This window comes from Salmo salar, chromosome ssa12 (genome assembly GCF_905237065.1).
Source record: "Salmo salar chromosome ssa12, Ssal_v3.1, whole genome shotgun sequence".
In the NCBI taxonomy this organism is placed as follows: domain Eukaryota; kingdom Metazoa; phylum Chordata; class Actinopteri; order Salmoniformes; family Salmonidae; genus Salmo; species Salmo salar.
Genome location: NC_059453.1, coordinates 12306381 through 12333179, shown reverse-complemented (window position 1 = coordinate 12333179; position 26799 = coordinate 12306381). Strand labels below are relative to the sequence as shown.

At 42.8% G+C, this 26799-nt stretch overlaps 1 protein-coding gene across 2 annotated transcripts; it reads right to left on the bottom strand.

The window, feature by feature from the left end:
• Window positions 1-11232: 11232 nt before the first annotated feature.
• Window positions 11233-26227, bottom strand: LOC106596218 (zinc finger protein 501). Of its 2 annotated transcripts, none has more exons than XM_045690705.1 (5): window positions 26060-26227; window positions 15578-15697; window positions 13533-13667; window positions 12445-12766; window positions 11233-12352 (listed from the first exon to the last, which is right to left on the bottom strand). In XM_045690705.1, the coding sequence occupies exons 1-5, from the start codon at window positions 26187-26189 to the stop codon at window positions 11635-11637; spliced, it is 1425 nt and encodes a 474-aa protein (XP_045546661.1). In that variant the 5' UTR covers window positions 26190-26227; the 3' UTR covers window positions 11233-11634. The 2 variants fall into 2 exon arrangements, with proteins under 2 accessions (XP_045546661.1, XP_045546662.1); XM_045690706.1 differs by lacking the exon at window positions 26060-26227 and adding an exon at window positions 21450-22456.
• Window positions 26228-26799: the final 572 nt, after the last annotated feature.

The following is a 26799-nucleotide window of genomic DNA, read 5'->3' as shown; positions in this document are numbered from 1 at the left end:
TACACGGAACCCAAACCGGCTGCGCGCGTGCGCTATCGTGCATTAATTTATTTTGTCCCCCTACACCAAACGCGATCACAACATGCAGGTTAAAATATCAAAACAAACTCTGAACCAATGACATTAATTTGGGGACAGGTTGAAAAGCATTACAAATTGATGGCAATTTAGCTAGTTAGCCTGCACTTGCTAGCTTGCTGTTGCTAGCTAATTTGTCCTATTTAGCTAGCTTGCTGTTGCTAGCTAATTTGACTTGGGATATAAACATTGAGTTGTTATTTTACCTGAAATGCACAAGGTCCTCTACTCCGACAATTAATCCACACATAAAACGGTCAACCGAATTGTTTCTAGTCATCTCTCCTCCTTCCAGGCTTTTTCCATCTTTGAACTTATATGGTGATTGGCATCTACACTTTCATAGTATTACCACGACAACCGGCAACACAGTTCGTCTTTCAATCACCCACGTGGGTATAACCAATGAGGAGATGGGAGAGGCAGGACTTGCAGCGCGATCTGCGTCAGAAATAGGAATGACTTCTATTTTAGCCCTTGGCAACGCAGACGCTTGTTAGCACGTGTGGGTGCAATAATGGGTGCAATGTGGGTGCAATAATTTAATAACAGATTCCTACATTTATTTTGCAACGCGAGCAGTGTAGTCAGGGTATTAGAATTCTCCATGGTTGGCCATCTTGCCTATTCTTTGAAGGTTGAAGGAGCCACAGTTATACAACTGAGCCTCCTTACTGCACAACACAATCCATCAATCAGATTGATACATGAGTGTGTAGGTGTGGATTATAGAGTGTCTAATTGTTTACATTTTTCCAATATGGGTGACTTAAAATAGCCCGTTTTTTACAGACATCACACCCTTACCTAAATAGCACCCTCACCTGAGAAGTAGAAATCAAAGGGAGAGAAACTGGGAATTGAAACTGCAGTTGACATAACTAAGTAAATGGAAGAATACTCTTATTGCAATGTGGATGGCTCTTAAAAGAGCCTTAGGTTGTGCATAGTGTAGTCTATGGTGTTGCCAGGGAACAGCACCCTCTTCGAAGAGGTAGGTGAAGATCTCCCGCACACGGATTGCCTCTTGCTGCGTTGTTGGACCCCATCCTTGAAACATCCTGCAGAGCAGCAGACTTCTCCTCTGGCACACGGCGGCGAGCTGCAGATCCCCTCCTGGTCCTCGTCTCCACTCTCATGAAGTTATGCAGGACACAGGTAGCCTTCACACACCTGAATTCCTCCAGGAGGCAGTCCCAGATGGCCCTGGTCACCCAACCTTACAGTGCCCGACACGGTAACTAGGCAATTGTTTTGATGGAATCTCCAGTTACAAGGTATCTGTAGGAATATGGAAGATCATGTCATTATTAGACTTTTACATCACCAGGTCATTGTGGATTACTAGAGTATAATATCCCTGATAACAAATCATGATAGCATTGGATAGATAGATGCATGTGCACACACACATGTTCATGTGTAGCATGTGACAACAGCAGGATCATATCAAGGATAGCATCACAAATTAATATATAAATACCACTTGAAGCTTGATGATGAGTTGATCATTTGAATCAGCTGTGTAGTGCTAAGGCGAAAACTAAAATGTGCACCCCTTTGAGTCCCCAGGACTGAGAACCACTGCTCTTTATTGGGACCTTTTCATCTGCAGACAGGCTTTCACAGCTCTCTGTATCTGAGGACTGAAAACATCATAAGAAACAGACTTCATTATACTCAAATTAGACCACACTGAATATTATGTTACTATTATCTCCGTCCTCACTTCTAGGGACAGGAACTACACAAAAATACCTGCCCTATCCAGAATAGCCTACTTTCTCACTTTGACAGTTGAGGCTGCCATACTTTCACCCTCCTCCATGACTGTTAGCTACCTACCTACAAATGCATTTGGAGTTAGTTTTTTTACAGTGATAAATACATCAAGATAGCTAGCTAATATGAAGTTAGGTAGCTGGTGATATTTAATTCACTTAGTTAGCTATCTATACAGTATAAGTTGGCTAGATAGCTAGCCACATTAGCAGCTCATTTTATTAGCCTAGCTAATACTACATCGTTTCCTTTACATTTTTATAATGTATTCACTTCAATAGCTTCTCCCAGTCATGTGGATGATTGGAAAAAGGGCAGCAAAGTGTTTGTCACCAGCGCGTTTTAGAGCATATTACTATTTACATGTGTATACATTCATGAAATGGAGAATGGATTCAACTATTTAATAACCAGACCTTCATACAAAATGCTATGCTGAATTCTTGACGCACAATCGAACGTGCTGTTATATGCTGCCAGCACGCCCACAAGCGAGCCATTCTGGGCGGCCTAACATCGTGCACAAATAGATTTTGGCCCCCCACACCAAACCACAACACGCAGGTTAAAATATAAAAACAAACTCTGAACCAATGATATTAATTTGGGGACAGGTCGAAAAGCATTAAACATATATGGCAATTTAGCTAGATAGCTTGCAGTTGCTAGCTAATTTGTCCTATTTAGCTAGCTAGCTAATTTGTCATTTGTGTTGAGTTGTTATTTTACCTGAAATGCACAAGGTCCTCTACTCTGACAATTAATCCACACATAAAACGGTCAACACCGCGAGGGTCGCAAAATATATTTAGACATGTTATTCAATTATTGCACGCACACTGCTCATGCATGCCAACGACCGTCTGCGTTGCCAAGTGATAAAATAGAAGTCCGTTCTATTTGTGACGTTTATAGCGCTGCAAGTTCTGCCTCTCCCATCTCCTCATTGGTTAGATGCCAATCGCAATATAAAGTCTAAAGAAGAAAAAGCCTGGAAGGAGGAGAGAAGATTAGAAACGATTCGTTTTGACAGCATGTAAGCCATTCCTAACTGACGGCAAGTGTACACGAGCAGTCAGTTATCAGGTAGTGCGTCGCCCTCTTGTGGACAAACTGACACAAAACCAAAATAGGTGAGAGAGAGAGAAGCCGTTCTTGTCTTCATCCAGCAATAAAGTCAATACTTTTCTGATATTATCTTGTTCTTAATGATTCCAGTTGAATCGCAGGTTATATTTGTTATTAAATAACATTCGGACTCCTTCATTGCCTTTGTGGGATTTATTTAAGATATTAAGAAAACATGAAAATATACCCTATGTTAATAATTGTATGCCTGTCTGTCTGGTACGGGATGTAGGAGTAGTGTTGCAAAATTCCTGAAACTTTCAATAAATTCCCTGGTTTTCCAGACGATTCTGGATTTCCTGCTTTTTCCCTCCTGATTCCGGGAATACTCCAATAGGATTTCGTGAAAACCAGGGAATTTATTGAAAGTTCCAGGAGTTTTGCAACCCTATCCTCGTCTCTAGGGCACCCTGGTTGTTCAGCAGGAAATTACAATGTAATGTGTGATGATGGGGAAGATGTGGAGCCATGGGCATGTGATGCTGTGAGGGAGGAATGAGAGAGAGAAAGAGCGAGAGAGAGTCAGCCTAAAATATGTAATGCATGTTAGATGGAAATTAATACAGTAGAGTAAACTCATATTATAATAAGACATCAATTCATACATGTTGGCAAATAAAAATGTGTTCTTAACTGACTGGAGAGGAGAGACGTGGAGAGGAGACTCGCGTGAATGTGAGATGTGGAGAGGAGACTCGCGTGAATGTGAGACGTGGAGAGGAGACTCGCGTGAATGTGAGACGTGGAGAGGAGACTCGCGTGAATGTGAGACGTGGAGAGGAGACTCGCGTGAATGTGAGACGTGGAGAGGCGACTCGCGTGAATGTGAGACGTGGAGAGGAGACTCGCGTGAATGTGAGACGTGGAGAGGAGACTCACGTGAATGTGAGACGTGGAGAGGAGAGACGTGAAGGTGAGAGACGGAGAGGTGTCCTGATGGTGAGATGATCCATGGAGTCGTCAACAGGCTGGAATGATGAGGACGATGAAGGCAGCAGGAGAGTGCTTGACCTTTCACTCCGGAAAAACTTCTTTTTGACTACAAACACACACAGGGTGAGTAGACTACAGAAGACAGACAGACACACACAATGAGTCTGCAGGTATCTTTCTTCATTGCTTTACCTCATGTCAAAAGTATCTCACATATGCCTATTCTGCATGTCTTGCTTGTACACACATATGCAGGACTTCTACTCTGACGTTAGGTGAAATGATGAAGTCTGTATAACGATACATTTCCTGTGGATATTTTGTCTGGACAACTAGCAGAGATGAGAGTTTATACAAAGGAAAATAGTATACCAAAACGCGTTTCAGCCCAGCTTAAACTAAAAAGGGAATCAGGTGCTGACCGAAGGACTTGAAATCCAAAAAACATGCATCCTGTTTGTATGTCCCATCAATAAATCTCTCAGATCTATCCAGCAACAGAAAGCTCCTTTTTCTTTAATCTCCTGGATAGTCACCAGTTAAAGTATCCTGAGGTAAGGAATGTTTTTGGAGAGTTTATACAATATTCAGACTTTTCAGAGGACTTTGGGGACGGCAATGATTGTGCAGGCTAATGCAAATGTCAAGAGCAGTATGTGGATAGTGTGAACCCAATCATCCTCTCTCCTCCTCATCGGGACCAGTAAATCTTCCTCCTTTGTGATTCCAGTGTCTTTCCTGCCCGATGCCGGTCAGTCCCAGACTCTAGAACTTCCGGTTTCTTCTCTCACTCTTCATCATTACCAGTGTCTGATGAGTCTCTCCACCATCTTTTTGCTGTGATAGATACTGCTATAGAAGTGAAGAGAGATAACGGTATATGTTTCATATTACTTTGTCCCGTTCCTCTACAATCAACTTTTTAAATCATGTCTTTGTTTGAAGGAACATTTGACACATTTTCTGAACAGTTGTACTTCTTCTGTGTCTGTAATCTCTCTCTAACTTCCCTGCTACATCATGTTGGTTCATCCTTCTCAGGATCATCAGTGTGATCCCCATAGCTCTCTCAGGGCTGTAGTTCTCGACCATATGATCTACTGTGACCTGTCTGTCAGCGTTCTCCAACTGTCTCTCAGTCAGGCAGCTGGACACTAGTCGGGTATGTCTGAAACGTCTTCAGCGAGCGTGAGCCCCTCCAGAGAGGCCAGCAGCAGAGTTTATGTATTGCCAATATGCTTACCCATTACTAACTTAACTGACTTTGCTGTTGACTGATTCACATTTAGACAGCTCTGGAACCGGTGGACCTGATCAGAAGTATTATTACAGACGTATGGAAGTATGATTTATACAGGATCATGTGTCATCTGTCAAATTCTACTTGACATCTTTAGCTCAGAAACAGTGATCAAGATGGGTGATCTTTGTGTGAATATAATCTCTATCTCTCATTATAAACTGGGTGGTTCGAGCCCTGAATGCCGATTGGCTGACAGCTGTGGTATATGAGACCGTATACCATGGGTATGACAAAACATGTATTTTTACTGCTCTAATTACGTTGGTAACCAGTTTATAATAGCAATAAGCCACCTCGGAGGTTTGTGGTATATTGCCAATATATTGCCAAGGGCTGTATCCAGGCACTCCGAGTTGCATCATGCATATGAACAGTCCTTAGCTGTGGTATATTGGCCATATACCACACCTCCTCTGGCCTTATTGCTTAACTATACCATCATGGACCCGATCGTCTTGCTGTGTTACCACCTACAGAATATGCTGATTCATTTCCCTCAGGATCTCCACTGTGATCTCCACAGCTTCCTCGGGGTCATGTCTCTTCACCATCTGATCCACTGTGTCCTGTCTGTCAGTGTTCTCCAGCTGACTCTCTGGGATGGGAGGAAAGCAGTCAGGTAAGACTGAAATGTCTTCAGCTGTTCTTCAGTGAGCTCCTCCAGAGTGGTCAGCAGCAGAGTTGAACCAGCCAAATATTTGGGTCTCTAAAATAACAAAGATGATGAGATATAAGAGAATAGAAATACTGACTACTGATATAAAACAAAGAACATGAATATATTCATATTGGTAGGAAATACTAGAATCTTCCCACTGGCCTCTCAATATCTCATTCTCATATCTTGCACACACACTTACTGCTCTTCATTGGTCTGATCTTTCTCAGCATCTCATCAGCATTCTCCTCAGACTCGGTCAACCTGGACACAGGAAACAGTCACACACTGTTCTGTTCCCCTACACCACATGCTGTGGTCACTTCACTGTTCTGTTCTCCTACACCACCACCACATGCTGTGGTCACTTCACTGTTCTGTTCCCCTACACCACCACCGCCACATGCTGTGGTCACTACACTGTTCTGTTCCCCTACACCACCACCACCACATGCTGTGGTCACTTCACTGTTCTGTTCCCCTACACCACCACCACATGCTGTGGTCACTTCACTGTTCTGTTCCCCTACACCACCACCACCGCCACATGCTGTGGTCACTACACTGTTCTGTTCCCCTACAGCACCACCACATGCTGTGGTCACTACACTGTTCTGTTCCCCTACACCACCACCACCACATGCTGTGGTCACTTCACTGTTCTGTTCCCCTACACCACCACCACCACATGCTGTGGTCACTACACTGTTCTGTTCCCCTACACCACCACCACCACATGCTGTGGTCACTACACTGTTCTGTTCCCCTACAGCACCACCACATGCTGTGGTCACTACACTGTTCTGTTCCCCTACACCACCACCACATGCTGTGGTCACTACACTGTTCTGTTCCCCTACACCACCACCACATGCTGTGGTCACTTCACTGTTCTGTTCCCCTACACCACCACCACATGCTGTGGTCACTACACTGTTCTGTTCCCCTACACCACCACCACCACATGCTGTGGTCACTACACTGTTCTGTTCCCCTACACCACCACCACCACCACATGCTGTGGTCACTACACTGCTCTGTTCCCCTACACCACCACATGCTGTGGTCACTACACTGTTCTGTTCCCCTACACCACCACCACATGCTTTGTTCACTACACTGTTCTGTTCCCCTACACCACCACCACATGCTGTGGTCACTACACTGTTCTGTTCCCCTACACCACCACCACATGCTTTGTTCACTACACTGTTCTGTTCCCCTACACCACCACCACATGCTTTGTTCACTACACTGTTCTGTTCCCCTACACCACCACCACATGCTGTGGTCACTTCACCGTTCTACATTAATTTCACAGGTCATGAAAATGATGCTATAGAATAAAATGTTAAAAGGACAAGTTCACTTTTTTTTTACCAAACCTGTACTTGGATGTAAATTACATGTAAACTGATTACTTTTACATTTTTTATTTCACTTGTACGTTTCTCATAACCCCCATCAGTGATAGACTTCCTCATGCTCATTCTGCAGTTGCAGGGGGCACAGATAAAACACGAACAAATGCTCCAAAAACACCCAAATATGTCGTTTTTGAAACGGCAACTCTGAGCGGGATACACGGGGAAGTATCGCTCAAGTCAAGTACAACCTTGTAGATAAAGTTAAGAATGACACAATTTCATGTATAGGCCTACAACACCTAAAGACCCGCATCACTATACCGAGAGCATTGCCATTTCTAAAAAGGTCATATTTGGGTGATGAAAATGTTAACTTGTCCTTTAAAGGGGCAATTCACTACTTTTAAAATGTATCATTATCTATCCAGCACCATACCATTAGACATATATCCAAACTCACCAGTGACTACATTGTTTTTTATACTCAATTTCCACTCACATACGAATTCGCTTCTGTTTCCTGTCAGAAGCAGCCCACACACATTTGGCACTGCTTACATATCGGTGTCTAAGCCGGTAACAAAACGTTATGGATGAGTTAAGTGCTAGCAGCTATAGCTATTACAATGTTATGAATTCATAGCAAGATTATAACCTAGACATGTTATGGAGGCTTATAAACAATAACGTCCTTATTTATTTCATCATGCATGTTATTATAAAGACATCCTGTTACTTCTCCCACTTCCCTTTGTTGAAATATGAAACATAAGAGGGACCTGTGTTTTAGTTAATCATGTCACATGACCCAGATTTTTACTTTTATTTAAAGCTTTATCAAACTGTCCCCTTTTCTTTTTATGTCAGATGGTCCAGACCCATCCTCAGACAATATGGTCTAATTCAAATTTCTGGAAAAAGCTCAAAATGAAAGGTTAAAATACAGGTCAACCAAAACACAAAGGGCCCTATAATTTACCCACCAAGTAACAGCATAATAATAAAAAAAAAGGCTAATTGATCATTAAAAAAGGCTAATTGATCATTAAAAAAGGCTAATTGATCATTTGCAATTATGTTAGCACCGCTGAAAACTGTTGTTCTGATTAAAGCTGCAATAAAACCGGCCTTCTTAAGACTAGTTGAGTATCTGGAGCATCAGCATTTGTGGGTTCGATTACAGGCTCAAAATGGCCAGAAACAAAAAACTTTCTTGTGAAACTCATCAGTATATTCTTGTTCTGAGAAATGAAGGCTATTCCATTCGAGAAATTGCCAAGAAACTGAAGATCTCGTACAACGCTGTGTACTACTCCCTTCACAGAACAGCGCAAACTGTCTCTAACCAGAATAGAAAGAGGAGTGGGAGACCCCGGTGCACTACTGAGCAAGAGGACAAGTACATTAGAGTGTCTAGTTTGATAAACAGACGCCTCACAAGTCCCCAACTGACAGCTTCATTAACTGGTACCCGCAAAACCCCAGTCTCAACGTCAACAGTGAAGAGGCGATTCCGGGGTGCTGGCCTTCTAGGCAGTAAACTATCAGAGTATAGAATCCAGTAGAATCATGTTACCCATCAGAATATATCCTAGAATCATAATGTAACCTATCAGAGTATATCCTAGAATCATAACCTATCAGAATACATTCTAGAATCATAATGTAACCTATCAGAGTATATCCTAGAATCTAGTAGAATAATAATATAAACTATCAGAGTATATACTAGAATCCAGCATACTGTAATCATAATGTAACCTATCAGAGTATATCCTAGTGTCTACAGAATAAAGTATACCCTACCATACAAAGTATATCATTGTATACTTATAGAATGACTGGGGCAAGGCAAGGGTAGCCTATAATATAGGGTCGATTGGCAACAGTGATGGTCTAGTCCATCTTTAAAACCTCCGTTTAGATTTTGAAGCCTAAAAATAACATGCCTAGCAAACAGCTAAATGTGGTTTTTACTTTCTATTCTAATTTCGAGGCTCCACATGTTGTCATGGAAAATATGAATGTTATTTCCAACAACCAAGGAGCAACTGCACCGTAAATCCAGTGCATATTGAACACTGAGAATGCTGAAAGCATAGAAATAAGAATGAATAGAATGGGCTTGGAAGCTCTAACCCTGGCAAACTCATGGGTACACTCGCAAATAATGGCTGCCTTCTATTGTAATGCAATAATGTTCATGGTATTTTGGAATGTTCTATCAACTGATGCTGGGTTGCAATGGTAATGTAAAATGTTAATTCAAATGATACTAACTGATGTGGCTCATGCAATGGAATGCATTTCTTTTTACGTCAGTTTAGTTCACTCAAATCACAGCACAGATTAAAGGGTACACTTCCTGCTTTTACTTCCTGGCATGGATACACTCAAAATGGCTGCCAGTCCACCCATTATGCCATCATTGACTTGAATTGAGACACCTTTCTATTCATTCTTATTTCTATGGCTGAAAAGCCAGTCTCTTTGGCAATGACAAGGAGTGGCATGTTAGCTGAAGAGACTGGTACCCAGACTACATATAATGGGCTTCATTGCAGGACTTTTTGGGGACCAACAAATGATTCCCATTCAAAATCCTATTTTTCCTAACCCCTAAACAATAACCCCTAACCCTAACTGTAAACTAACCCCTAAACAATAACCCCTAAACAATAACCCCTAACCCTAACTGTAAACTAACCCCTAAACAATAACCCCTAACTGTAAACTAACCCCTAACCCTAACTGTAAAATAACCCCTAAACAATAACCCCTAACTGTAAACTAACCCCTAAACAATAACTGTAAACTAACCCCTGAGCCTAAAATAACCTTTTTACAAGTGAAGACTGCCAAAAAGTCCTTACTTCTCTGAATTTTAGTTGGTTTACTATTCATGAGAACTTCTGGTACTCACAAGTATAGTAAAATGTGTACACACACATACAAAACATAAGACTATTAAATGTACCATTACAATTGTTATGTCATACGTATAAAGAGCACTGTTCAGTGTTCATTAAAATGGGACAAGGCGTAGACCAGAGGGGTTTTACTACAAAGCAGATTCAATGAGTTAGCTAGCCAGCTTGTCTAAATATTCTGATATGACCTTTTCTTAATTTAGAAAGATAAGCTTGGAATTGGCATTGGCAACACTCTACTCAGCCAACTGGATGCAGTCTATCACAGTGCCATCAGTTTTGTCACCAGAGCCCCTTATACCACCCACTACTGCGACCTGTATGCTCTAATCGGCTGGCACTGGCTACATATTCGTCGCCAGACCCACTGGCTCCAGGTCATCTATAAGTCTATGCTTGGTAAAGCTCCGCCTTACCTCAGCTCACTGGTCACGATAACAACACCCACCCGTAGCACACGTTCCAGCAGGTATATCTCACTGGTCATCCCCAAAGCCAACACCTCCTTTGGCCGCCTTTCCTTCCAGTTCTCTGCTGCCAATGACTGGAACAAATTCCAAAAATCGCTGAAGCTGGAGACTTATTTCCTCCACTAACTTTAAACATCAGCTATCTGAGCAGCTAACCGATCGCTACAGCTGTACATAGTCCATCTGTAAATAGCCCACCCAATCTACCTACCTCATCCCCATATTGTTTTTATTTACTTTTCTGCTCTTTTGCACACCAGTATTTTTACTTGCACATCACCAGCTGCTCATCTATCACTCCAGAGTTAATTTGCCAAATTGTAATTACTATGGCCTATTTATTCCCTTACCTCCTCATGACATTTGCACACACTGTATATAGATTATTATTTTAATTGTGTTATTGACTGTATGCTTGTTTATTCCATGTGTAACTCTGTGTTGTTGTATGTGTCGAACTGCTTTGCTTTATCTTGGCCAGGTCGCAGTTGTAAATGAGAACTTGTTCTCAACTAGCCTACCTGGTTAAATAAAGGTGAAATAAAAATACAAATTGTTTAACCGAGTCAACCAAAAACGCATATCTAATTTTGAATTTATTAATTAGTCAGAAAATCAATAGATATTTCTGGTTGCTTATCAAAGTTAGCTGGATAACTAATTGATCCTGCTTTGTAGTATACCCCCTCTGTACACATATGTAATTAGAATACTCAAAAGCAGATCCCTACTACAAGCTATTAAAGTGAATTAAATTATTTTTGTTGGTTCTAGGTTGCTGAGATTAATAATAATAGCCATTTAGCAGATGCTTTTATCCAAAGCAACTTAGTCAGTCATGCATGCACACATTCACGTATGGGTGGTCCCAGGAATTGAACACAGAATTCTAGTATTAGTAGCAGTAGTAGAACACTACAGTTGCTGCTCTTTCAAAGCATACAGAGACGTCCAGCGTGTCCGGCATGTATTAGTCCGGTGTCTGTTAGTCCGGTGTGTGTGTGTGTGTCTTCTGGTGTTTTCTGAGTCTCCAGATGTGCAGAAAGCGTTTGCCACAGACCAGACACTGGAAGGGCCTCTCTCCTGTGTGAATGAGCTGATGCTCTTTTAAACTAGAAGATGTGGAGAGACTGGCCCCGCAGTCGGCACAGTGGTGAAGTTTCTCCCCTGTGTGAGTCCGATGGTGTGCCCTCATGTTACCCCTCTGTGAGAAACCCTTCCCACACACGGGACAGTGGAATGGTTTCTCTCCCGTGTGAATCCGCTGGTGGGATTTCAACTGCTGCAAGTCGATGAAGCTTTTCCCACAATCGGTGCAGAGGTGAGGTCTCTCCCCAGTGTGGATGAGAAGGTGCCTCTTCAGAGTCTCTGACCGGGAATAGGCCTTCCCACAGTCAGGGCAGCGGTGCGGTTTCTCTCCCGTATGCGCGCGTTGGTGCCGTCGAAGCTCGGATGGTTTGGGGAAGCAGATCCCGCAGTCAGCGCAGCGGTGGGGTCTCTCCATCTTCCCTTGGTGAGCCTGCTCGTGCACTTTCCGGTGACGGTCGTCGGCAAAGCTCTTCCCGCACTGGGAGCAAGGGAACGGTTTCTCTCCGGTGTGTCCTCGCTCGTGCCGAACCAGGCCGGATAACTTCTTGAAGGTCTTGCCACATTTAGGACACGGGTGGTCCATCCTCTTTCTCCTCTGGTGTACGGGCTGGTGCCTTAGATTAGAACACGATTGTTATTGTCTACACAGTTAATTGTCCATGAACTTTTTACAGAACAGAAATGGGTCTTTGGTGTTCTGGCTTACCTTCTGAGGCGCGATAGCTTCTCAAACGTCTTGCCACATTGTTGACACTGGTGAGTCAGCTTCTCGGTGCTCTTGTGTGTTGCACTGTGTTTCTTCAGGACTGAGAGGTTGCCAAAAGACTGGTTGCAGTCAGGGCACGGGTGCTTGCTCTTCCTCAAGTGTGATGGCTCGTGCCTCTTCAGACGCGACAGCCTCTCAAAGGTTTTACCACAGTCGGGGCACTGGTGAAGTTTCTTTACTGTGGTCTTATTCTTCGTTGGTGGTTTGGGTTCTCCCACCTTCACTACCACAGTGGGACTAGGTGTGTAGTCGGAGTCTGAACCTAGACAGACAAAGGAATAGATTTAGCCTGGTTAAAACATTGGTTAGTGTCTGGATTAACCAGGCTAGAATTATTCAGTTTAGAGTAAACAAAAAGTGTGAGTGTGAGACAAGACACAGGTAGTCATTGGACGGGAGGGCGGTCACTCAATGTCGGGCATATTACACAATGTAAGTGACATATACTATTAAAAGGCCCAATGCAGCCATTTTTGACTGAATATCAAATTATTTCCAGGTAACAATTAAGTACCTTACTGTAATAGTTTCCCATTAAAGTTGTCAAAAAGAAAAAATAGCTTTTTAGCATTAAAAAAAATGTAATGCAAGAATTTTGCTAGTTCTGTCTGGGAGTGGTCCGAGTGAGGGTCCTAATTGGAGGTGTCGAATGGGAGGGAAATGTCACCTGAAAACGATCTGTTATTGGCAGAGAGGTTTGGGACTCTTATTGGTCTATTAACTCCACCCATACAAAACCTGCTGATTAGGTGTATATCAGGGGTGGACAACTCCAGTCCTGTGACACCAATCAGGCCATTGAGGACTGGAATTGCCCACCCCTGGTGTCGATGGCATTTTCAACCAGCAACTATCAAGAAATAACACTGATCATATATATATTTTTTACACTTTTACAGTGTTAGTTTCATCAGCTGTTGTATAACTATGACACAAAACAAAGAAACTGAATTTTGACCGCAACTGGGCCTTTAACACAATGCTACCGACATTACTATGAAACTGCTAATGTTCTCCCCAAACCCAACCTCGGTCAACCATGTCCTCATCCTCCTCCTCCTCCTCATCTTCCTCCTCCTTGACAATCACATTGAATGTTGGTTTTCTTGCTTCACTGAGCCCTGGAAGGTCCTCTGGTTCCAACTCAGACTTATCAACAGCACCTGGGGATGGAATAGAATTAGGTTCATTTCTAAATCCCCTTAACAAAATCCCAGTTGGAAGAATCTCAGAATCAGGTGAGAAGCAGGAAATCTGTGAATCCTCCAACTAAGATTTCTGGTAATTTTTGGAGTTATGGGAATTGTGCCTAACCGGCCTTATTGTCAACACTAGCTAGGTTTGTTACAATAGGGTATTTCCATGGTAATGGAATGACATAGGCATACATTTAAGTGAAAAATCTGAGTCTAACAAACACCATTGATTTCAAAGTTTAACAAACCATACCACTCTATTTTAACAATTAACACTGAACATTTTACTATAAAACACATTTACTAGAAGAACTGTTCAGATCCAAAGTTGGGTAACAGAACTTCGGTAAAATCTCACTCCGTTTTTTTTATGTAACCAAGATAAAGTTTGATCATAAAGTTACTGTTCCCCTTCCCCACTTGGATTCATTATTAAGGGGCCATCACCATAACTCTCATTTTAATACACCATTGGTAACATGATATTCTCTTACCCAATTTAAATAAGTACCGCCTTGTAACCAACATCGGAGAAGGCATGTTTTTAGAGGGGCGTGGTTTATGTAGCTAGATCACAGGAGGCTGCTGAGGGGAGAACGGCTCATAATAATGGCAGGAACAGAGCAAATGGAATGGCATCAAACACCTGGAGATTTGATACCATTCCACTGATTCCGCTCCAGTCATTACCACGAGCCCGTTCTCCCTAATTAAGGTACAACCAACCTCCTGTGAGCTAGATAGCTACTCTACTGGTGCCAAAATGTGACTGTAGGGTGTCACCCTGTTCATCTATGGCAAAGATACTTATAAGTTTCCCCTTTCATCTGTCAGCTCGATGCTAACTAGGTATTCAGCCAGCATGGAACAAAGGGGGGGAGGGGAGGGGGGGGAAATTGCTCCCAAGGATGACCAGACTTGTGGAGGTCTACAATTTTGTAAACTTAGGTCTTGGATGATTTCTTTTGATTTCCCCATGATGTCAAGCAAAGAGGCATTGAGTTTGAAGGTAGGCCTTGAAATACATCCACAGGTACACCTCCAATTGACTCAAATTATGTAAATTAGCCTATCAGAAGTTTCTAAATCTATGACATCATTTTCTGGAATTTTCCAAGCTGTTAAAAGGCACAGTCAACTTTGTATGTAAACTTCTGACCTACTGAATTAAAAGTAAAAGAATCTGTCTGTAAACGATTGTTGGAAAAATTACTTGTGTCAAGCACAAAGTAGATGTCCTAACCAACTTGCAAAAACTACAGTTTGTTAACAAGAAATTTGTGGAGTGGTTGAAAAATGAGTTTTAATGACTCCAACCTAAGTGTATGTAAACTTCTGAGTTCAACTGTATATGCCTTCATTTCTCTAAAATATAGACTCAGCTTTCATTTGACACCAGATTTCACATTCTCCTATGACCTTTACATGTTGGTGCTCATGGGTCCTTCTACATGGAAATGAGACATGTAGTCTAGGGTGGTCTAGCGGTCTAAGTCGCTGGCTCCAGAACAAATATACCGTCGGTGGTGTTCCGGCCCGACTAGCTGCGCAGGCGTTGCGACAACCAATGGTTTCGTGCCACATCATCGACTGCTCAGTCTGGCATCAAATTGCTATATCACATGATGTGGTTATCTGGTATGTTAAACACCCATCCAGCCGTTGTGAGATCTGACATGTTTGCATGTTTTCAGGCAGTAACGTCCCACCACCGTGTACTCCAGTAGCATGTGTACGGCTGCGGTCCACTTCTATTTCAGAACTCTTTCCTCTCTACTCTCTCCTACCCAATGGAAACAGAACATATGAGAGGAGTAGCACTGCCCCACTTCTTAAACACTTTTAAAGTAGGAAAAATGTTATATATCCTAGTTTACCTTCATGACTGTAGTCCATTTGTGAGGGCTGGACAGGGTTGCACCAGCTGTGTGTAACATCATCATCACTAGTGGGTTCGTCTTTAACACTGATGTGAGGATCCATATATGGTGCTTTATCTGTAGGTGGGATGGCACGTACACACACACACAAAATGAAGTGAAATGTTTAGTTTTGGCGAAAGTTGGCAGGTTTCCATTGACCCAGCAATGTCGCAAAAAATACCATTGCGACGTGTAATGGAAACGGCAGATCTAGGAGAACTTTTCTAAACATCAACATTTATATCTGTTTGACATGGGTAGATTTGTCTTTTGACAAACTTTCTTTACTACGAGACATGATGAAGGAAAGTGTTTTTTTTTCTACGAAATTACAGCAGGATAATGTTGAAGGTATGCGGGGCACGTGATGTCATCACGTAACTATATATAAAACTCCACATTTAATTGTAAATCCCTACTGCCTGCAAAAACCATTTTTTCAACTAAAAATTACATTTATTTTTAGGACTGATTTTCCTAACAGTTCAAGAATGCCTGAATTACTTTGCCTTGCTTTTCTGGTTGGCTGGCAAGTTTCGCCATCCAATTATTTAGGATCTACAGGAGAGCAAGTTACCCAATGATCTGCAGTATATATTTTTACACACACACTAGATGACAATAGAGGCCCATACATAGCATCAGCAATCCAGAGTTTACATACACATCATTGCACTTACCCCATTCATAGACGCCAACTGCTTTTGCTCCTATTTATGATAGTATCTTCTGACCGAGGGAGTTTTGTTAAGAGCCTAGCTTAAGGTACCATTTTGGAAACATAAATAACTTATTTAAAAAAAAACTTCATAGGGTTAGTGGTCCCACATGGCCATATTATATCCATGTTACAGCGTTTGTTTACAGAAAACAGAGGTGACCACATGTGCTACATTGCTATGCTTCGAACACACCGACACAATGAAACGTTGCGTTTGCCTTGCAGCATCGTGTTGCGGAGGCAGTTGCAGTGCGTTCGGTGTGGTGCATACGTTGAACGTATGCGTCAAACTAAGTGTAGACGGCTTGACAGAAATGGTAGCAGAAGGTGAATGTTGAACTTTGGTTGCATACATATCCAGATGATGCTGCATGCTATTTTGCGCAATGACACGGTCGGTGTGTTCGAAGCGTATCGAGCGTACTTCAAACACTTGTAAGCGTAACTCGGGAAGTGTAGCGAAAGTGTAGTTTCGTCAGATGGAGGCACCCATATGTATGAATCTGTGCAAATTCTTTTTATTTAAAGTATGTTTTTCTCGCTAATGAAAGGGCCATATGTTTCGAGAGCGATGATTATCGAATCGTATTAATCACATGCACCGAATACAACAGGTGAAATGCTTACTTACAAGCCCGTAACCAACAATGCAGTTTAAAAAAATACTGATAAGAATAAGAGAAAAGTAACAATTAAAGAGCAGCATGAAATAACAGGAAGACTAAACAGGGCGGTACCGATACAGAGTCAATGTGCAGGGGCGTGGTTATTTGAGGTAGTAAGTACATGTAGAGTTACTAAAGTGACAATGCATAGATGACAGAGTAGCAGTGGTTGTTGTTTCTAAACGTTAAAACAGTGTCGAGACTGTAGTTCACACGAACCAGTTGTTAGAGAAGCTAATCACTGGAACATGTAGGGAGAAGGCAGAATGCTACCTAGAGTTAGAGAGAGCTGCATGGACCATAGCGATATGTTGGCACATTAATTATTAGAATATGGCAAATATTAGTCAATTCTTGCATTCTATCCATGCAGGCTTTCACGGGCTACCTGAGACATGAAACATATAGGTGGGTATACGGGCTGTCGACAACTTATTAATGCGCAACTTGCTTAAATGGAAACACTTAAACCACTTCATTTTTATTCGACACTGTAGGTTTTAGCTAAAGTGTTAAAAAGTGTTTAGTCATTATGTCCAGCTGTTTTTCTCGACAAGATAGTTGAATGGAAACGCACCATAACAGGCAATTGTCGCATTTGCCTGGAAACCCAACATTGAATTAGTTAGAATTCTATGTCAGCAAGAAATTAGCCTTTGAATCAGGAACGTTTCCTCTCACGACCTCCATTTTATTTTACTAGGGAAGTCAGTTAAAAACCAATTATTATTTTCAATGACGGCCTAGGAACAATGGATTAACTGCCTTGTTCAGGAGCAGAACGACAGATTTTTACTTTGTCAGCTCGGGGATTCGATCTTGCAACCTTCCGGTTACTAGTCAAACGCTATGCTACCTGCCGCCCCGCTATAGACCAGAATGTTGAATACAATTATATTTTATGTAATTATACTTTCCTATCGATATGTCTCACATTCCTACCGCCAATAGGACCAACTGCACGGACAACCGGTAGACCTACCTTAAAATATACTGCTCAAAAAAATAAAGGGAACACTTAAACAACACATCCTACATCTTAAATACTTTTTTCTTTACATAGTTGAATGTGCTGACAACAAAATCACACAAAAATAATCTATGGAAATCCAATTTATCAACACATGGAGGTCTGGATTTGGAGTCACACTCAAAATTAAAGTGGAAAACCACACTACAGGCTGATCCAACTTTGATGTAATGTCCTTAAAACAAGTCAAAATGAGGCTCAGTAGTGTGTGTGGCCTCCACGTGCCTGTATGACCTCCCTACAACACCTGGGCATGCTCCTGATGAGGTGGCGGATGGTCTCCTGAGGGATTTCCTCCCAGACCTGGACTAAAGCATCCGCCAACTCCTGGACAGTCTGTGGTGCAACGTGGCGTTGGTGGGTGGAGCGAGACATGATGTCCCAGATGTGCGGAATTGGATTCAGGTCTGGGGAACGGGCGGGCCAGTCCATAGCATCAATGCCTTCCTCTTGCAGGAACTGCTGACACACTCCAGCCACATGAGGTCTAGCATTGTCTTGCATTAGGAAGAACCCAGGGCCAACCGCACCAGCATATGGTCTCACAAGGGGTCTGAGGATCTCATCTCGGTACCTAATGGCAGTCAGGCTACCTCTGGCGAGCACACGGAGGGCTGTGCGGCCCCCCAAAGAAATGCCACCCAACACCATGACTGACCCACCGCCGAACCGGTCATGCTGGAGGATGTTGCAGGCAGCAGAACGTTCTCCACGGAGTCTCCAGACTCTGTCACATGTGCTCAGTGTGAACCTGCTTTCATCTGTGAAGAGCACAGGGCGCCAGTGGCGAATTTGCCAATCTTGGTGTTCTCTGGCAAATGCCAAACGTCCTGCACGGTGTTGGGCTGTAAGCACAACCCCCACCTGTGGACGTCGGGCCCTCATGGAGTCTGTTTCTGACCGTTTGAGCAGACACATGCACATTTGTGGCCTGCTGGAGGTCATTTTGCAGGGCTCTGGCAGTGCTTCTACTGCTCTTCCTTGCACAAAGGCGGAGGTAGCGGTCCTGCTGCTGGGTTGTTTCCCTCCTACGGCCTCCTCCACGTCTCCTGATGTACTGGCCTGTCTCCTGGTAGCGCCTCCATGCTCTGGACACTACGCTGACAGACACAGCAAACCTTCTTGCCACAGCTCACATTGATGTGCCATCCTGGATGAGCTGCACTACCTGAGCCACTTGTGTGGGTTGTAGACTCCGTCTCATGCTACCACTAGAGTGAAAGCACCGCCAGCATTCAAAAGTGACCAAAACATCAGCCAGGAAGCATAGGAACTGAGAAGTGGTCTGTGGTCCCCACCTGCAGAACCAGTCCTTTATTGGGGGTGTCTTGCTAATTGCCTATAATTTCAACCTGTTGTCTATTCCATTTGCACAACAGCATGTGAAATGTATTGTCAATCAGTGTTGCTTCCTAAGTGGACAGTTTGATTTCACAGAAGTGTGATTGACTCAGGGGCGGAAATCCCGGGGGGGACACGACCCCCCCATCCTGGGGAAAATATGATTTGTCCCCCCCAATATATCACTGAAACATAACTATGTAATTTAAATAATATTAATAATACGCAATGAAAGCAATTGTGCTGATTATAGACACTTAATAGCGCGTTTAAGTTTCAAAAGATTGCGACCCCCCCCCACCCTTTGCCTCAATGGTTTGATCCACTGCCAGTTCCTTAGTTGGCAAGGTAACAGAGGGGTCGTATCTACTGTCTGAAAGGCACTCAATGAACGTAACTGACGTGAGGTTAATCCAGTCAATCGCGCACACACACTAGCTGAATATGCAGAGCTAGCGCGCAAATATTAACTATTAAGCTAGCAAGTACCTATTCCATTTATGTGGCCTCGTCAAAGATGGAATCTTTGCTATCGTCAATTTATTCCAAGATCAGCATGCAGATGATGTAAATTAGTGCTTCAAAGTTCCTGTGATAAGGTTAGCGATAAACTGAAGTCCAAACTGAACAGAACTACACTCTCTTCTACCATTGTCTTAAATATATTTAATGGTCTCGTTACAAAAGCTAAATTGTCGCAAGGGAACTTTTATTTATTTATTTTATTTCACCTTTATTTAACCCGGGTAGCAAAGATTATAGCAAACACCACTGAAACGGAATTGGTGCTCGCTAGCTTTGCAAATTCAGCTATTGTTGGAAGCCAGCCAATATGAAACAAACTATTAAAATTACAAAAGGTTGCAGCATATGTTGTGTAAATGGTGAACTCATACAGCTGTCAACTCTTGTCATTTTAATCCGTTTCACATTTGCTAGCTACCTTTTAGATCGAAGCCCAAATAGAATGATAAAAGATAAGATGATAGAAGCCCATCTCTTACTGTAAATAACCTACACACTGTGTAGCCAGCCAGCCAGGTAGAAAAATGGCAGAAAAATAAACGGACATCAGAGTATTTTTCAGTACACCAAAACGCAAAGTAAGAACCCTAGTAGCCTAATATCTCAAAGACTAGTTGATAAAATGTTCATAATAAAGAAATGAAATTCTAATGGAAATGTTTCACAATGATGTCATTAGGCAGAGCAGGCAACAGATGGCACACAGACAGCAGAGTTGGGGACAGATATGCAGGGACAGACTGGCAGAGACAAGGAGTCTCAGGTAAGTTTGTTGAGTCTTTGTTTGGCAACATTATGAAAGGTTATCCATTTTTTGGACATGTAAAATAGGAACATAATTGGAAAATGCCATGGATACCCCCACTCTCAACTTTAACAAATCTTAGTTAAGTCACCAGTTTAAGGCAATGGTGTTGTGATTAGTTGTGTAGTTTTGGGTACCGGTAGTTAGGAGTACAGCAAACACCTTATTTCTTTGGTTCCTCAATATACATTTACCATATTACAATGTAGGCTATGTGTTACAGCACTACTTTTGGTGTCCCCGTCAGGAATTGCTCTTGAGAAAATTTCATGTAATTGTCCCCTCCAAAGTTGATATCAGATTTTCGCCCCTGGATTGACTTGGAGTTACATTGTGTTGTTAAAGTGTTCCCTTTATTTTTTTGAGCAGTGTATAATTGTATTCAACATTCGTGAGAGTAAACTTTCCTGATTCAAACGCTCATTTCGGATGGACGTAGAATTCTAGGGAATTCAATGTCGGGTTTCCAGGCAACTGTCGCATCTATTTTCTATGCGAACTTTGTAAAATGTCGACAAATCACTGGACAAGTTCATGGAAACATAACTAGTGACAGAAAGGAGATAACAGTTACTCACAGAATATAGCTGGTAGGCAGAGGCATAATGTTTAACGTTATTACAGATCTGATGTTTACAGACATACAAGACAGAGGGCTACAATTAGCAATGACATGATGACAACGGTGGAAATATCACGGTTTATTTCTGTGAACATGTTGCCACTATTTCAGCACTCACCAATAAAGGCCAGCTTCTGACGTTAACAGCACTGCAGCAAACAAAACAGCCACCCACCTATGCTAACGATGCTATTACTGCTGTTAGCTTGCGCTCTCTGTGACTGTCCTTTTCATAGAGTTCTAGCTATTTAAATTCTCGCATTCTAGTAGTGGCAGTAATCCTTAAATCAGCAACGTATCAAGTCACGTCTCATATATAAATATATTTATTATAACTTGGAAAATGCGGAGTTGCTAGCCACCTACCTGATGGCAGCACAAATATTACGTCACTTCCGGTTTTAGTACGGAACGAAAGTTTACAGTCCTACTGGAGCTCAACCTTTTCTCCCCCAAACGAATAATAGCAAGGACTTTTCAACGTTAAATGTGAGTTCAGGAGTTGATGAATAATGTGCGACTAAAGCTTGCATGGCGCACAGTAAACATTAGGCCTACTGCAGTTAGCTAGCTGCTAGCCAAAGGTAGCTTTTTTTGTAACTAGTTAACTTTAGCGAGCTGCACCAGTATCTTGTTATAACCGTTATAATGTCAAAATACATTCGCTCCGATTTGGAAAATCGTTTTGAACAGTCATCCAATTCGGAATTCCAAGTCGGACACTAGGGCATCTTTCTAGAGCTCCGACCTGAAGTTCACTAACGTCATTATTTAACCTCGTTTCCCCCCCAGTTGTCCTGAAAGCACCAATGCTTCCAAAAAAAAAGGTCGACATACGAGAAGGGGTAGCTGGCGCTCAATATGGCGAGTGGGTGTGTCGAAAGCGCTCCGGTTTTGATTGAGCGGTTTTTTTCCCCTTCCGTTTCTTACCACGCAATACTGTACATTGACCTAATATACAGCGAGAGTTTAGACTTCTGTTTTGAAGCCAGAGGATGAGTCCGAGTCGCATGTCACTGTTATTTTTATACAAACAATTGCAAATGTGCAATTATAAAAAAAAAATGTTGTACTGATGATGGGTGTAAGGGAAAGGGAAAGGGGGATACCTAGTCAGTTGTACAACTGAAATGTGTCTAATGCATTTAATCCAACCCCTCTGCTTCACGAATTGTATGCATGTGCAGACTATGACCCTGAAACTAGGTAGCTACTTCCCACGCCATTGCCGGACAGTAGTGTTTGTCAAGCAGGAGAGAAGGCCACTGTGTCCCGGTGTTGTTGCCATTCATGGCCTCATCATTGAGTCGAATGTATGTACATGTATCAAGGTGACAACAAGATGGTTATCAATATTAACTATCTAGACTGGCGCTACAGGAGTGTCAAGGCAAAAACTAACAGACTGGCAAATAGCTTCTACCCCCAGACCTTTTGGGCTCCCGAGTGGCGCAGGATCTCAGTGGAAGAGGTGTCACTACAGTCCCTGGTTCGAATCCAGGCTGTATCACATCTGGCCGTGATTGGGAGTCCCATAGAGCACCGGTGCACTAGTCTACGGCTTATTGACTCGTTGTGCAGCCCAATCAGCCACGCAAAACGGTCTTGAGTGGCAACAAATCTGCCCAGATTGGGCTGCAGCTACCCATACTTGCTCAATTCTTTGTCTTCTTCATCTTTGTCTTCTTCTTCGGTGGGGTTTTAAGGCGGACTACAACCTGAAAAGTTGTATTCCTGCCCTCTACTGGACTCAGAAAACAAAGGGTGGAAATCCAAAATAGAAAAGGGAAAAAAACTAAAACTAACCCCCTCAAACATCTGAAAAACAACATACAAAACAAAAAAGTAAAAAAGTAATCCTCAGTCATTCAAATTCACTCGGAGCCAAACACAGATCTGGGGACCTGAGAGGACGGAACTGCTCCAGCCAGTATTCCATGCAGCTGTCAAGGTCCCCTGTCGAGCATCGCCACCTTGCTGTCAAAGGTCTAAAGAAAAATGTAGAAAACAACGATGTAACGTAGCTTGAGCTACCACCAGGGGGGGAAGTAAGGCAGTACGACGTCCCCGGCAAAATAAATAGTGGGGTAACGCCGTACCGGTAAAACATGAGCCTTTCACAATAACTAAAACAAAATGTCAAACTGTAGGCTAGTAGACCACTATTTATCACTACTGCCTGAAAGAGGCATGAACAACGAGCCAATGGCCTTAAACGGGTGGTGTAGCCTACACTCCATAATCTCATCACATTTAACCAAGGCAGAGATGAGTGGTCGACACGAGACTCATGCGGACAGCAGTGGACGCATAAATTCTGGCATAATGACAATCGCCAAATGTCATTACACTTTCTGGTGTTTTGTGTAACAGAAGTCTCTTTCCATTCATGACTGTAGCCTAATAAAGCAGACCTTTTGAAGTGATTGTTTGACAATTAGATGAAAACATCATGACTGGTTGTGTTTATGCCACAATAAAAGGTAATACATTTATAAAGTCAAATGACAAATCTTTATGACTCAGAGAGATGCTATTGAATAAAAAGGGATTCTATATGTAATTATATGACTAGGCCCACAGAGATGCTATTGAATTAAAGGGATTCTATATGTAATTATATGATTAGTCCCATTCATTATTTTGGCGCATGCACAAGTCTGTGTACATATAGGAGGTCCCATACTGGAAATAAATGAAATATACATTCACCCCTGCCTATCACATAGCTAGCAAACACTATGGAATGCAGTGTGTACAGCCGTGGCCAAAAGTTTTGAGAATGACACAAATATTAATTTCCACAAAGTTTGCTGCTTCAGTGTCTTTAGACATTTTTGTCAGATGTTACTATGGAATACTGAAGTATAATTACAAGCATTTCATATGTGTCAAAGGCTTTTATTGACAATTACATGAAGTTCATGCAAAGAGTCAATATTTGCAGTGTGGACCCTTCTTTTTCAAGACCTCTGCAATCCGCCCTGGCATGCTGTCAATTAACTTCTGGGCCACATCCTGACTGATGGCAGCCCATTCTTGCATAATCAATACTTGGAGTTTGTCAGAGTTTGTGGGTTTTTGTTTGTCCACCTGCCTCTTGAGGATTGACCACAAGTTCTCAATGGGATTGAGGTCTGGGGAGTTTCCTGGCCATGGACCCAAAATATCAATGTTTTGTTCCCCGAGCCACTTAGTTATCACTTTTGCCTTATGGCGAGGTGCTCCATCATGCTGGAAAAGGCTATGTTCGTCACCAAACTGTTCCTGGATGGTTGGGAGAAGTTGTTCTCGGAGGATGTGTTGGTACGATTCTTTATTCATGGCTGTGTTCTTAGGCAAAATTGTGAGTGAGCCCACTCCCTTGGCTGAGAACCAACCCCACACATGAATGGTCTCAGGATGCTTTACTGTTGGCATGACACAGGACTGATGGTAGCGCTCACCTTGTCTTCTCCGGACAAGCTTTTTTCCAGATGCCCCAAACAATCGGAAAGGGGATTCATCAGAAATGACTTTACCCCAGTCCTCAGCAGTCCAATCCCTGTACCTTTTGCAGAATATCAGTCTGTCCCTGATGTTTTTCCTGGAGAGAAGTGGCTTCTTTGCTGCCCTTCTTGACGACAGGCCATCCTCCAAAAGTCTTCGCCTCACTGTGCATGCAGATGCACTAACACCTGCCTGCTGCCATTCCTGAGCAAGCTCTGTACTGGTGGTGACCCGATCCTGCAGCTGAATCAACTTTAGGAGACGGTCCTGGCACTTGCTGGACTTTCTTGGGCACCCTGAAGCCTTCTTCACAACAATTGAACCGCTCACCTTGAAGTTCTTGATGATCCGATAAATGGTTGATTTAGGTGCAATCTTACTGGCAGCAATATCCTTGCCTGTGAAGCCCTTTTTGTGCAAAGCAATGATGACGGCACGTGTTTCCTTGCAGGTAACCATGGCTGACAGAGGAAGAACAATGATTCCAAGCACCACCCTCCTTTTGAAGCTTCCAGTCTGTTATTCGAACTCAATCAGCATGACAGAGTGATCTCCAGCCTTGTCCTCGTCAACACTCACACCTGTGTTAACGAGAGAATCACTGACATGATGTCAGCTGGTCCTTTTGTGGCAGGGCTGAAATGCAGTGGAAATATTTTTTGGGGATTCAGTTCATTTGCATGGCAAATAGGGACTTTGCAATTAATTGCAATTCATCTGATCACTCTTCATAACATTCTGGAGTATATGCAAATTGCCATCATACAAACTGAGGCAGCAGACTTTGTGAAAATGAATATTTGTGAAAATGAATATTTGTGTAATTCTCAAATTTTGGCTACGACTGTACTAGCTAGCTACCACATAGCTTGCAAACACTATGGAATGCAGCGTGTACTAGCTAGCTATCACATAGCTGGGTAGCAAACAATAACTAATGCAATATACAGTTTATTAGGTACATCCATCTAGTACCGGGTCATCTAGTATTGTTTCCTTGGCTTCCTTATGTAACAGTGTAGGTTCCGTCCCTCTCTTCGCCCCAACCTGGGCTCGAACCAGTGACCTTTGCACACATCAACAACTGACACCCACGAAGCATCGTTACCCATCGCTCCACAAGATCCGCGGCTTTTGCAACGTAAGGGGAAACGTGACAGTGACGTCACTGATTGAAACGCTATTAGCGCGCACCACCGCTAACTAACTAGCAATTTCACATCGGTTACACTTACTTACTAGAATCGCGACAACACCGTTGTACTGCTCCATTATGATACTGTCGTACGTGAAAAGCGTGGAGGCCGGCCGTTTCTGAGATACTGGAACTGGCGATCATACCACGCTCAAAGTTGCTTAGGTCACTCATTTTGCCAATTGCAACGTTCAATTGAGCAGTAACTGAATGCTGCCATACCTGTCAGCTTGCTTTATATAGCAAGCCACGGCCACGTGATTCACTGTCTGTAGGAGCTAACCATTTTTTGTGAACTGGGCGGTGTACCTAATAAACTGGCCCCTGAGTGTATATATCAGCTAGCCACCACATAGCAAACCACTCCATGGAATGTGGCTTGTACTGGTAGCTACCACATTTGAAATGTTACCTTTAACTGTTACCTCTAGGCAAGTCAGTTAAGAACAAATTCTTATTTACAATGAAGGTCTACCCCGGCCAAACCCTAACCCGGACGATGCTGGGCCAATGGTGCGCCGCCCCATGGATCTCCCAATCACAGCCGGTTGTGATACAGCCTGGAATTGAACCAAGGTCTGTAATGACACCTTTAGCACTGAAATGCAGTGCCTTAGACCGCTGCGCGACATAGCGAGGTAGCAAACAACTTTAAATTGTGCCGAGACTTTTTCTGTTTCTCCAGTTTTGCCTTTTGCCTCCAGCACCTTCACAAATGTGCTCTGGTTGTGCGGTAGGTTCTACCCATTATCTACTAGCAAGCGACTTTAGAAAACCACTCTGT